Genomic DNA, 13173 nt, shown 5'->3' on the forward strand with positions numbered 1-13173 from the left:
GATATATGTGCACAGTCCGTATTACACAGTCATCACAGTTTTAGCCTATCATCAGATGTAAACACAAGGCTCTCTTACATGTACAACGGCTGCCTAGACAACACCCTCAAAAAGTAACCAGATATATGTGCACAGCCCGTATTAAGGAGTCATTATAGTTTAGCCTATCACCAGATGTAAACACAAGGCTCTCTTACATGTACAATGGCTGCCTAGACAACACCTTCAACAAGTGACCAGATATCTGTGAACAGTTTATATTAAGCAGTCGTCATAGTTTTAGCCTATCATCAGATGTAAACACAAGGCTCTCTTACATGTACAATGGCTGCCTACACAACACCTTCAACAAGTGACCAGATATATGTGCACAGTCCATATTAAGCAGTTGTCATAGTTTTAACCTATCACCAGATGTAAACACAAGGCTCTCTTACATGTACAATGGCTGCCTACACAACACCTTCAACAAGTAACTAGATATCTGTGAACAGTTTGTATTAAGCAGTCATCATAGTTTTAGCCTATCATCAGATGTAAACACAAGGCTCTCTTACATGTACAATGGTTGCCTACACAACACCCTCAACAAGTAACCAGATATCTGTGAACAGTTTGTATTAAGCAGTCATCATAGTTTTAGCCTATCACCAGATGTAAACACAAGGCTCTCTTACATGTACAATGGCTGCCTACACAACACCCTCAACAAGTAACTAGATATCTGTGAACAGTTTGTATTAAGCAGTCATCATAGTTTTAGCCTATCACCAGATGTAAACACAAGGCTCTCTTACATGTACAATGGCTGCCTACACAACACCCTCAACAAGTAACTAGATATCTGTGAACAGTTTGTATTAAGCAGTCATCATAGTTTTAGCCTATCACCAGATGTAAACACAAGGCTCTCTTACATGTACAATGGCTGCTTACACAACACCCTCAACAAGTGACCAGATATCTGTGAACAGTTTGTATTAAGCAGTCGTCATAGTTTTAGCCTATCATCAGATGTAAACACAAGGCTCTCTTACATGTACAATGGCTGCCTACACAACACCCTCAACAAGTAACCAGATATCTGTGAACAGTTTGTATTAAGCAGTCATCATAGTTTTAGCCTATCACCAGATGTAAACACAAGGCTCTCTTACATGTACAATGGCTGCCTAGACAACACCCTCAACAAGTGACCAGATATCTGTGGACAGTTTGTATTAAGCAGTCATCATAGTTTTAGCATATCACCAGATGTAAACACAAGGCTCTCTTACATGTACAATGGCTGCCTACACAACACCCTCAACAAGTAACCAGATATCTGTGAACAGTTTGTATTAAGGAGTCATCATAGTTTAAGCCTATCACCAGATGTAAACACAAGGCTCTCTTACATGTACAATAGTTGCCTACACAACACCTTCAACAAGTGACCAGATATATGTGCACAGTCCATATTAAGCAGTTGTCATAGTTTTAACCTATCACCAGCTGTAAACACAAGGCTCTCTTACATGTACAATGGCTGCCTAGACAACACCTTCAACAAGTAACCAGATATATGTGCACAGTCCGTATTACACAGTCATCACAGTTTTAGCCTATCATCAGATGTAAACACAAGGCTCTCTTACATGTACAACGGCTGCCTAGACAACACCCTCAAAAAGTAACCAGATATATGTGCACAGCCCGTATTAAGGAGTCATTATAGTTTAGCCTATCACCAGATGTAAACACAAGGCTCTCTTACATGTACAATGGCTGCCTAGACAACACCTTCAACAAGTGACCAGATATCTGTGAACAGTTTATATTAAGCAGTCGTCATAGTTTTAGCCTATCATCAGATGTAAACACAAGGCTCTCTTACATGTACAATGGCTGCCTACACAACACCTTCAACAAGTGACCAGATATATGTGCACAGTCCATATTAAGCAGTTGTCATAGTTTTAACCTATCACCAGATGTAAACACAAGGCTCTCTTACATGTACAATGGCTGCCTACACAACACCTTCAACAAGTAACTAGATATCTGTGAACAGTTTGTATTAAGCAGTCATCATAGTTTTAGCCTATCATCAGATGTAAACACAAGGCTCTCTTACATGTACAATGGTTGCCTACACAACACCCTCAACAAGTAACCAGATATCTGTGAACAGTTTGTATTAAGCAGTCATCATAGTTTTAGCCTATCACCAGATGTAAACACAAGGCTCTCTTACATGTACAATGGCTGCCTACACAACACCCTCAACAAGTAACTAGATATCTGTGAACAGTTTGTATTAAGCAGTCATCATAGTTTTAGCCTATCACCAGATGTAAACACAAGGCTCTCTTACATGTACAATGGCTGCCTACACAACACCCTCAACAAGTAACTAGATATCTGTGAACAGTTTGTATTAAGCAGTCATCATAGTTTTAGCCTATCACCAGATGTAAACACAAGGCTCTCTTACATGTACAATGGCTGCCTAGACAACACCCTCAACAAGTAACTAGATATCTGTGAACAGTTTGTATTAAGCAGTCGTCATAGTTTTAGCCTATCACCAGATGTAAACACAAGGCTCTCTTACATGTACAATGGCTGCCTAGACAACACCCTCAACAAGTAACCAGATATCTGTGAACAGTTTGTATTAAGCAGTCGTCATAGTTTTAGCCTATCACCAGATGTAAACACAAGGCTCTCTTACATGTACAATGGCTGCCTACACAACACCCTCAACAAGTAACCAGATATCTGTGGACAGTTTGTATTAAGCAGTCATCATAGTTTTAGCCTATCACCAGATGTAAACACAAGGCTCTCTTACATGTACAATGGCTGCCTACACAACACCCTCAACAAGTGACCAGATATCTGTGAACAGTTTGTATTAAGCAGTCGTCATAGTTTTAGCCTATCACCAGATGTAAACACAAGGCTCTCTTACATGTACAATGGCTGCCTAGACAACACCCTCAACAAGTAACCAGATATCTGTGCACAGTTTGTATTAAGCAGTCGTCATAATTTTAGCCTATCACCAGATGTAAACACAAGGCTCTCTTACATGTACAATGGCTGCCTAGACAACACCTTCATCAAGTGACCAGATATATGAGCACAGTCCGTATTAAGCAGTCATCATAGTTTTAGCCTATCACCAGATGTAAACACAAGGCTCTCTTACATGTACAATGGCTGCCTACACAACACCCTCAACAAGTGACCAGATATCTGTGAACAGTTTGTATTAAGCAGTCGTCATAGTTTTAGCCTATCACCAGATGTAAACACAAGGCTCTCTTACATGTACAATGGCTGCCTAGACAACACCCTCAACAAGTAACCAGATATCTGTGAACAGTTTGTATTAAGCAGTCGTCATAGTTTTAGCCTATCATCAGATGTAAACACAAGGCTCTCTTACATGTACAATGGCTGCCTAGACAACACCGTCAACAAGTGACCAGATATCTGTGGACAGTCCGTATTAAGTAGTCATCATGGTTTTAGCCTATCACCAGATGTAAACACAAGGCTCTCTTACATGTACAATGGCTGCCTACACAACACCCTCAACAAGTAACCAGATATCTGTGAACAGTTTGTATTAAGCAGTCGTCATAGTTTTAGCCTATCATCAGATGTAAACACAAGGCTCTCTTACATGTACAATGGCTGCCTACACAACACCCTCAACAAGTAACCAGATATCTGTGAACAGTTTGTATTAAGCAGTCGTCATAGTTTTAGCCTATCATCAGATGTAAACACAAGGCTCTCTTACATGTACAATGGCTGCCTACACAACACCCTCAACAAGTAACTAGATATCTGTGAACAGTTTGTATTAAGCAGTCATCATAGTTTTAGCCTATCACCAGATGTAAACACAAGGCTCTCTTACATGTACAATGGCTGCCTAGACAACACCCTCAACAAGTGACCAGATATCTGTGGACAGTCCGTATTAAGCAGTCATCATGGTTTTAGCCTATCACCAGATGTAAACACAAGGCTCTCTTACATGTACAATGGCTGCCTAGACAACACCTTCAACAAGTGACCAGATATATGTGCACAGTCCATATTAAGCAGTCATCATAGTTTTAGCCTATCACCAGATGTAAACACAAGGCTCTCTTCCATGTACAATGGCTGCCTAGACAACACCCTCAACAAGTGACCAGATATATGTGCACAGTCCATATTAAGCAGTCATCATAGTTTTAGCCTATCACCTGATGTAAACACAAGGTTCTCTTACTTGACTTCCTTCTGTGGTGTTCCAAACCGGTTCTTCTTGCAGTGTGTTTGCCCATGGTATAGACCAATCAGAGCCTTGGACTCACTGGTCATTGCCAATTGACCAAATCCCTAGAATGAAAGGAAAGTTGTGATTGGCCAGTCATTAGCACTACAAGACAATGGTTTGTGATGAGGTAATAACAATACTTACATCCCTATCTCTATACTACAACAATCAACATGCATACTTAGCATTTACCTTTGACAAAATCTTCCTCACATCCCTACTCTAGGGCGATTTGAATGTTGGAATATATATGAGCAATTTGTCTTACCGCTGCTTCAGCCTCATAACCAGCCTTCTCTCCTTTCTCAAGACCCGTCCTCACAACCTAGGGCATAAAGTAAGGAAATAAGGCATAAAGTAAGGAAATAAGGCATAAAGTAAGGAAATAACAAGGCATACAGTAAGGCCAAACCAAGCCACTGGCAGACTGTATCCCGTATCTGGAGACCACCGCGGCGAGTGTCAGTGAGCAGAACATCCAAGCCAGTCTCTGTACATGCTTGCTGACACCAGAAAGGACATGTGAGCCAGTCTCTGTACAGACCTGCTGACATCAGACAGGACATCCAAGCCAGCCTCCGTACCGTCTTGCTGACATCAGACAGAACATTCGAGCCAGCCTCTGTAAAGACAGGACATCTGAACCAGTCTCTCTACAGGCCTGCTGACCTCAGACAGGACATCTGAGCCAGCCTCTCTACAGGCCTGCTGACCTCAGACAGGATGTACGAGCCAGTCTCTGTACAGGCTTGCTGACATCAGACATGACATCTGAGCCAGTCTCCGTACAGGCTTGCTGACATCAGACAGGACATCTGAGCCAGTCTCTGTACAGGCTTGCTGACATCAGACAGGACATCTGAGCCGGCCTCTGTACAGGCTTGCTGGCATCAGACAGGACCAAGAAGCAAATGACCACCATTTGGAATTAGATGAGCACCAATACAGGATGGACTAAAAAAGGCGATTCTGAAATCACAGACGAGAACCTACTCAGGAATGAACCTTCCTATACCCATTACAAGGGGAAAGAACTCCAACAGTTCCACACCCACATCGTGGTGGACATATATGTCGGGTATAGCAAATAAGACAGAGGTTTTCAACAGTAGCCATGTTGCGTCACAAAGACTGTAGAGCTTACATCAAGGATTTTGAGTGGAGCTGGGTACAGTCCTCCCGACTGCTTCATCACCGTCTGACGAGCCTTCCCAAACACGTAGTTCTTCCCAGCAGGGTACTGCAGAATAAAGTCCATGATCTCTGTAAGGTAATATACAATCCAATGTAATACCTGTCAGGGATTTATATGCATGGGGCGGGTTTTCTTAAAAAAATGTCCTTCCTGAGGAGTGAAGGTGTATAAAGTTAGATAAAGACTCACCCTACCTGTGTTTGGAGCAGATTTAAGGCAAATATATTTAACATAACAGGATTTTAATTAAATTGATGTTGAACTGATCTATTGAACAATACAACAAATTATGATCAAGAGAAGACTTTACAATTATTACAGTTCTGCCCTCAAATAAAATGTCAGGTAAATCTATTCCAATAAGAATGTTTCCATAAGAATGAGAAATCTACCTCATAAACCAGCTGTAGCACATAGGAGAATATTCCACAAGAATAATGAGATAAATCAGCCTTACAAATCAGAATTAGTACACAGGGGAGAATATTCCACAAGAATAATGAGATAAATCAGCCTTACAAACCCGCTGTAGCACTTAGGGAGAACATCCACAAGAACAAGGAGATAAATCAGCCTTACAAAACCAGCTGTAGCACATAGGGAGGGGAATATTCCACAAGAATAATGAGATAAATCAGCCTTACAAACCAGCTGTAGCACATAGGGAGAATATTCAACAAGAATAATGAGATAAATCAGCCTTACAAACCAGCTGTAGCACATAGGGAGAATATTCCACAGAACAATGAGATAAATCAGCCTTACAAACCAGCTGTAGCACATAGGGAGAATATTCCACAAGAATAATGAGATAAATCAGCCTTACAAACCAGCTGTAGCACATAGGGAGAATATTCCACAAGAATAATGAGATAAATCAGACTTACAAACCAGCGTAGTACAGAGAGGGAATATTCAACAAGAATAATGAGATAAAATCATCCTTACAAACCAGCCTGTAGCACATAGGGAGAATATTCCACAAGAATAATGAGATAAATCAGCCTTACAAACCAGCTATACTATAGAGAGGGAATATTCCACAAGAATAATGAGATAAATCAGCCTTACAAACCAGCTATAGTATAGAGAGGGAATATTCCACAAGAATAATGAGATAAATCAGCCTTACAAACCCGCTGTAGCACATAGGGAGAATATTCAACAAGAATAATGAGATAAATCAGCCTTACAAACCAGCTGTAGCACATAGGGAGAATATTCCCACAGAACAATGAGATAAATCAGCCTTACAAACCAGCTGTAGCACATAGGGAGAATATTCCACAAGAATAATGAGATAAATCAGCATTACAAACCACCTGTAGCACATAGGGAGAATATTCCACAAGAATAATGAGATAAATCAGACTTACCAAACCAGCTGTAGTACAGAGAGGGAATATTCAACAAGAATAATGAGATAAATCATCCTTACAAACCAGCTGTAGCACATAGGGGGAATATTCCACAAGAATAATGAGATAAATCAGCCTTACAAACCAGCTATACTATAGAGAGGGAATATTCCACAAGAATAATGAGAAAATCAGCCTTACAAACCAGCTATAGTATAGAGAGGGAATATTCTACAAGAATAATGAGATAAATCAGCCTTACAAACCAGCTGTAGCACATAGGGAGAATATTCCACAAGAATAATGAGATAAATCAGCCTTACAAAACCAGCCTGTAGCACATAGGGAGAATATTCCACAAGAATAATGAGATAAATCAGACTTACAAACCAGCTGTAGTACAGAGAGGGAATATTCAACAAGAATAATGAGATAAATCATCCTTACAAACCAGCTGTAGCACATAGGGAGAATATTCCACAAGAATAATGAGATAAATCAGCCTTACAAACCAGCTATACTATAGAGAGGGAATATTCCACAAGAATAATGAGATAAATCAGCCTTACAAACCAGCTATAGTATAGAGAGGGAATATTCAACAAGAATAATGAGATAAATCATCCTTACAAACCAGCTGTAGCACATAGGGAGAATATTCCACAAGAATAATGAGATAAATCAGCCTTACAAACCAGCTATACTATAGAGAGGGAATATTCCACAAGAATAATGAGATAAATCAGCCTTACAAACCAGCTATAGTATAGAGAGGGAATATTCTACAAGAATAATGAGATAAATCAGCCTTACAAACCAGCTGTAGCACATAGGGAGAATATTCAACAAGAATAATGAGATAAATCAGCCTTACAAACCAGTTGTAGCACATAGGGAGAATATTCCACAGAACAATGAGATAAATCAGCCTTACAAACCAGCTGTAGCACATAGGGAGAATATTCCACAGAACAATGAGATAAATCTGCCTCACAAACCAGCTGTAGCACAGAGAGGGAATATTCCACAAGAATAATGAGATAAATCAGCCTTACAAATCAGCTGTAGTACAGAGAGAAACTCTCTATTTGTAGTTCATAGGGGTCAGCTAACATTATCACAGGCACATCGGTACACATCTTGTAAAGCAACCAATCAGCTGACAATGTAGACACAAACATCCCCCACAACTTACTGTCTTGTAAACCTTTTGTACGGGGTGCTTTCTTCACGGTTCCATCAGCGAGTCCTCTGCAAAGAAAAATTTGAATAAAATACATAACCTGTTTGTTGAGTGCTTCCGTAGCATCTTATAACTCACCATATTCTAAACACAAATAATAAAGTACCAAAGCTTCTCAATTTAACTCAATTGCTACCACAACGTCATACAGCCCTCGCTGCTGCAACCCTGATCACCGCTTGGTCCTCAGCAGGCCACAGCAAAAATACAATTTTGCACTAAAAAAAAAAAGTTTTTGTTTTATGATTTTTGGATAGTTCCACCATCAGATATTCGGTGGCAGTTTGTATTTTTGCTTTGTGAAGCATGTAAGCATAAAATTAACCACTTTATTAGAACAATGTATCTCTCGATTTGAGTAAAATTGCATTTCCGTAGTTCACGCTGTTGTTGTTACTGGTACAGTTTCCAACTGTTCAGGTCCGTGTCTCTTGTTAATTCTGAAGCATAGTTGACCTAAAGTTAATTCCTCTTTGTCCAGAAGACTCTTCTATGTCGCTGCTAAAATCTGAAACTGAAATATCCGAATCGAAATCCTTTCAAATGTCTTTATTCATGAAGCCCTCGAAATCGTCGTCTGTACTCGAGTGCGCCATTTTGGCAAAGCCTCAAAGAAACTTGTCGAATCTTCTCCACATTTTTCGCGCCTTTTTATTGCTTGCAACCGATGAAAATCTACGAACACTGCTCGTGTGGCTTCCATAGGGTCTAATAAAGCAGTATTTGATTGGTTTAGCTCCGTAAAAATCACAATTTCCATGCAAAAATAGACCAGTAGGAGACAGTATTTTTAGCCACTCGCGAGGAAATGAGGTGCTGTCAAATGTGCGCTTGAGCCGCTCGCGAGGACCAAGGGGTATGGCTATGCTGCGGCTTAAGCCGCTCCCAGGAGCAAATGAGTTAATCTCATTAATGTTCAACATAGTGCCTAAGATTCATTAGTGAACACAATTCCACAGGATGTCCTCCTCAGTTCACCACCATGACGATGTGACACTTCTGTCCTTCCTATATTAGTGTAACAGCTCAGTCTCATATACAAGACCCCTATAACAGGCTTGATAATACTGTAGCATGTTTACAAAGAGATGTAAATAATAGGCTACCCATTCAGAGGTTGCCGGCTCAAAATTTTTTTTTTTGTTTCACTGTCTGCGTCAAAAACAAAAGGTAAGATGACAGCTCACCCACACACGCACTACATGAATTGACACCTCACCAGGTGTACAAAGAGTTTCTGTACATATAAATCGCAGATGGTTTAAGTAGCTGTTTGAGGAGTACTGGTCTGCACTCAGCAACTAAAGGCCTTATAAGTTTGATCCATTAAACCACACCATGCATTCTACCTCAATCCACTGCCTACCTCAATCCACTGCCTACCTTGCAGTCTGAATGGCAACTTCTTCCAAATATTCCAGGGTTCTTTCTTCGCTAGTTTTAATACCAGGTCCTTCAGGAAAAAAAAAAAAATACAAAAACAATGGTTAAACTTCATTTACAGTAAGACTTTATCTATTCAACTGGTGTTTTACCCCGTACTCAAGAATATTTCACTTATACAACGGCGGCCAGCATTATGGTGGAAGGAAACTGGGCAGAGCCCAGAGAAAACCCACGACTATCGGCAGGTCGCCGACAGACCCTCCCCACGTACAGCAGGAGAGGAAGCCAGCTTAAGCAGTGACAGTTTAAAATCCTACTCCGAATAAAATACATAACCTGTTTGTTGAGTGCTTCCGTAGCATCTTATAACTCACCATATTCACTGGAAGCAGTTGCATGCATTCATTTATTTTAAATAGCTTTTCAGGCAATATGCAAGTACTAAAGTTTATATTCTGTGTAATTTTATAAAAATTAAAATATGGAAGAATAAAGAAGAATGTCAACAGAAGGAGTCTAATACACTGATCACTAAAATCTGTTTATGAATCAAAGCACCATATTTTACAAATAGTTTATGAAAGCATAAGATTTAAAATGGCACAACTCTTGCATGAGCCAGTGATGGCTAGTGCTGACAGCAGGCCGAGTGTCTGATATGCCAGGCTTATCTAGAATATGTTGCCTGAGCACATATCACATGACTAAGGAATAGGGGAAACTCTCAGGGATATGAAATACATATTTTAGGAGTCTGTTTTGAGCATGAACAACTGTACAAGTAAGGTGTGCGTGTACCAATAGGATCTATCAGTTGGTCGACCAGTCCTAGCCTCTTGGCTCTGTCAGCTTTAATCGTTCTCCCGGTCAGCAATAAATCCAGGGCTGTGGGTAGGGCAGTCTGTGGGGGGCAGAAAAGTACACAGTTTCATTCATTTGACTGTTTAACAGGTTGTTTTGCTCAGGAATTATTTTATCGGTTTTATGGATGGAGACACCAGCATGTCTGGTGTAAACCACAGAGCTTTGTGAAGTAATGTACACCATATTAGTGCAAGAAGAGGGGCATTCAGCGAATGCTGGACTATGCAAACAGGCACCTGAGTGATTGGAGCTCTTATTGTCACCACCGCCCAACACAGAGTGAGAGTGTTAGACTACACAAATAGCCACCTGAGTGATTTGACCTCTTATTGTCACCAAGGCCCAACACACAGTGAGAGTGTTAGACTACACAAATAGCCACCTGAGTGATTGGAGCTCTTATTGTCACCACGGCCCAACACACAGTGAGAGTGTTAGACTACACAAATAGCCACCTGAGTGATTTGACCTCTTATTGTCACCAAGGCCCAACACAGAGTGAGAGTGCTAGACTACACAAATAGCCACCTGAGTGACTGGATCTCTTATTGTCACCAAGGCCTTATACAGAGTGAGACTTGGGGATCTAGAAATACTGTGTGCAAAAAGTTTTATTGTTAGTGCAACAAACAAATTTTGATCAAAGAATTACTGAAAGTCTTTTGGTTTAAACCAAGGAATAGGGTGCCCTAGCTGGGTGAGTCTGTGATTTATTTTATATATGGCCAATGGCCTACAGTGATAATGCTGGCTTAGCTGGGTGAGTCTGTGGCTTATTTTGTATATGGCCAATGGCCTACAGTGATAACACTACCTTAGCTGGGTGAGTCTGTGACTTATTTTGTATTTGGCCAATGGCCTACATTGAGAACACTGCCTTAGCTGGGTGAGTCCGTGACTTATTTTATATATGGCCAATGGCCTACAGCGAGAACACCACCTTAGCTGGGTGAGTCTGACTTATTTTGTTTATGGCTAATGGCCTACAGTGGGATCAACGCTTTAGCCGAGTGAGCCAGGTAGCGCCCCAGCCATGTTTACCCTCAGCTAACAGCAGGTACCCACCAGTTTGGGCGTTCTCTGGGTGCCGCCAGCTCCGGGCAGTAAACCTAACATCACCTCCGGGAAGCCCATCCCTGTACTCTTGGTCTTGACAGCTATTCTGTAATGACACCCCAAGGCAACCTGTGAACACAAAGGTAAGAGGTCAAGCGGACTGCTCAGGGACTTCCTCACTCGGTGGTATGTCAATGTCCCTTGTTTGCCTTGCTGAGGTGAAACAAAACTGTTTAATCATCTGTAGTCGGTGCATACAGAGGATGACAGCATGAGGACCTTTTTGATTTCCAGCCCAGATTCAGAACACCTAATACTTTGATGTCTCAAAAGTTTTGTAACCGTTTTTCCCCACTTCCCAATTAATGCTTAAAACTTAATTAACTACAATGTAACTCCTGAGTAACTCCTTTTGCTATTTCTGTTTCACTAGATTTCTTCACGAGTACCTATAAGGTGCATTAATCGTTCACGTTTCAGGTATTAAATCATCTGTCCTCAACCTTTACCCATGCAGGACAGTATAAACAGCCCTCCCTGCCTGTCTCCGCTCACCATCACCTGTCTTACCTCAAAACCTCACCCCAGACAGGAGCCCATCACAGCAGCAACAACAGCTTTGGGGTGACCAACCACAACTCCCCCCCCCCACAAGCCAGCCCCACCCCCACCCCTGTGTTTTCACTCACCCCTACCATCCAGCTTATCTCAAATCCCTTTCCCCATAATCTCCCCATACAGGAGCCCATGATAGCAGCCACAACAGGTTTGGATTAACCATCCCACCATGTGCCCACCCATCTAGCTTACCTCAAATCCTCCCCTGAGACAGGAGCCCATGATAGCAGCAACAACAGGTTTGGGTTGACCGTCCCAACATGTGCCCACCCGTCTAGCTTACCTCAAATCCTCCCCCGAGACAGGAGCCCATGATAGCAGCCACAACAAGTTTGGGTTGACCGTCCCAACATGTGCCCACCCATCTAGCTTACCTCAAATCCTCCCCTGAGACAGGAGCCCATGATAGCAGCCACAACAGGTTTGGGTTGACCGTCCCACCATGTGCCCACCCGTCTAGCTTACCTCAAATCATACCCTGAGACAGGAGCCCATGATAGCAATCACAACAGGTTTGGGTTGACCGTCCCACCATGTGCCCACCCATCTAGCTTACCTCAAATCCTCCCCTGAGACAGGAGCCCATGATAGCAGCCACAACAGGTTTGGGTTGACCGTCCCACCATGTGCCCACCCGTCTAGCTTACCTCAAATCCTCCTCCGAGACAGGAGCCCATGATAGCAGCCACAACAGGTTTGGATTAACCATCCCACCATGTGCTCACCCGTCTAGCTTACCTCAAATCCTCCCCTGAGACAGGAGCCCATGATAGCAGCCACAACAGGTTTGGATTAACCGTCCCACCATGTGCCCACCCGTCTAGCTTACCTCAAATCCTCCCCCGAGACAGGAGCCCATGATAGCAGCCACAACAAGTTTGGGTTGACCGTCCCAACATGTGCCCACCCATCTAGCTTACCTCAAATCCTCCCCTGAGACAGGAGCCCATGATAGCAGCCACAACAGGTTTGGGTTGACCGTCCCACCATGTGTCCACCCGTCTAGCTTACCTCAAATCCTCCCCTGAGACAGGAGCCCATGATAGCAGCCACAACAGGTTTGGGTTGACTGTCCCACCATGTGCCCACCCATCTAGCTTACCTCAAATCCTCCCCCGAGACAGGGGCC

At 42.2% G+C, this 13173-nt stretch overlaps 1 protein-coding gene across 3 annotated transcripts in view; it reads right to left on the minus strand.

Moving 5' to 3' along the window:
* The window catches only part of LOC135481232 (trifunctional enzyme subunit alpha, mitochondrial-like), a 35922-nt gene that overhangs the window by 15516 nt on the left and 7233 nt on the right, over positions 1–13173 (minus strand). For 2 of the 3 annotated variants that reach the window (XM_064761060.1, XM_064761061.1), the window contains exons 6-12: positions 11436–11555; positions 10305–10407; positions 9504–9573; positions 8073–8128; positions 5469–5587; positions 4593–4649; positions 4277–4386 (exon numbers count right to left, since the gene is read on the minus strand). In XM_064761060.1, the coding sequence (XP_064617130.1) occupies positions 4277–4386; positions 4593–4649; positions 5469–5587; positions 8073–8128; positions 9504–9573; positions 10305–10407; positions 11436–11555 (635 nt within the window). Of the gene's footprint in view, positions 1–4276; positions 4387–4592; positions 4650–5468; positions 5588–8072; positions 8129–9503; positions 9574–10304; positions 10408–11435; positions 11556–12327; positions 12362–13173 lie in introns of those variants that run through there. The other variant, XM_064761062.1, reaches the window with a different exon arrangement.

Source organism: Liolophura sinensis, unplaced genomic scaffold, assembly GCF_032854445.1.
Source record: "Liolophura sinensis isolate JHLJ2023 unplaced genomic scaffold, CUHK_Ljap_v2 scaffold_14, whole genome shotgun sequence".
Classification (NCBI taxonomy): Eukaryota; Metazoa; Mollusca; class Polyplacophora; order Chitonida; family Chitonidae; genus Liolophura; species Liolophura sinensis.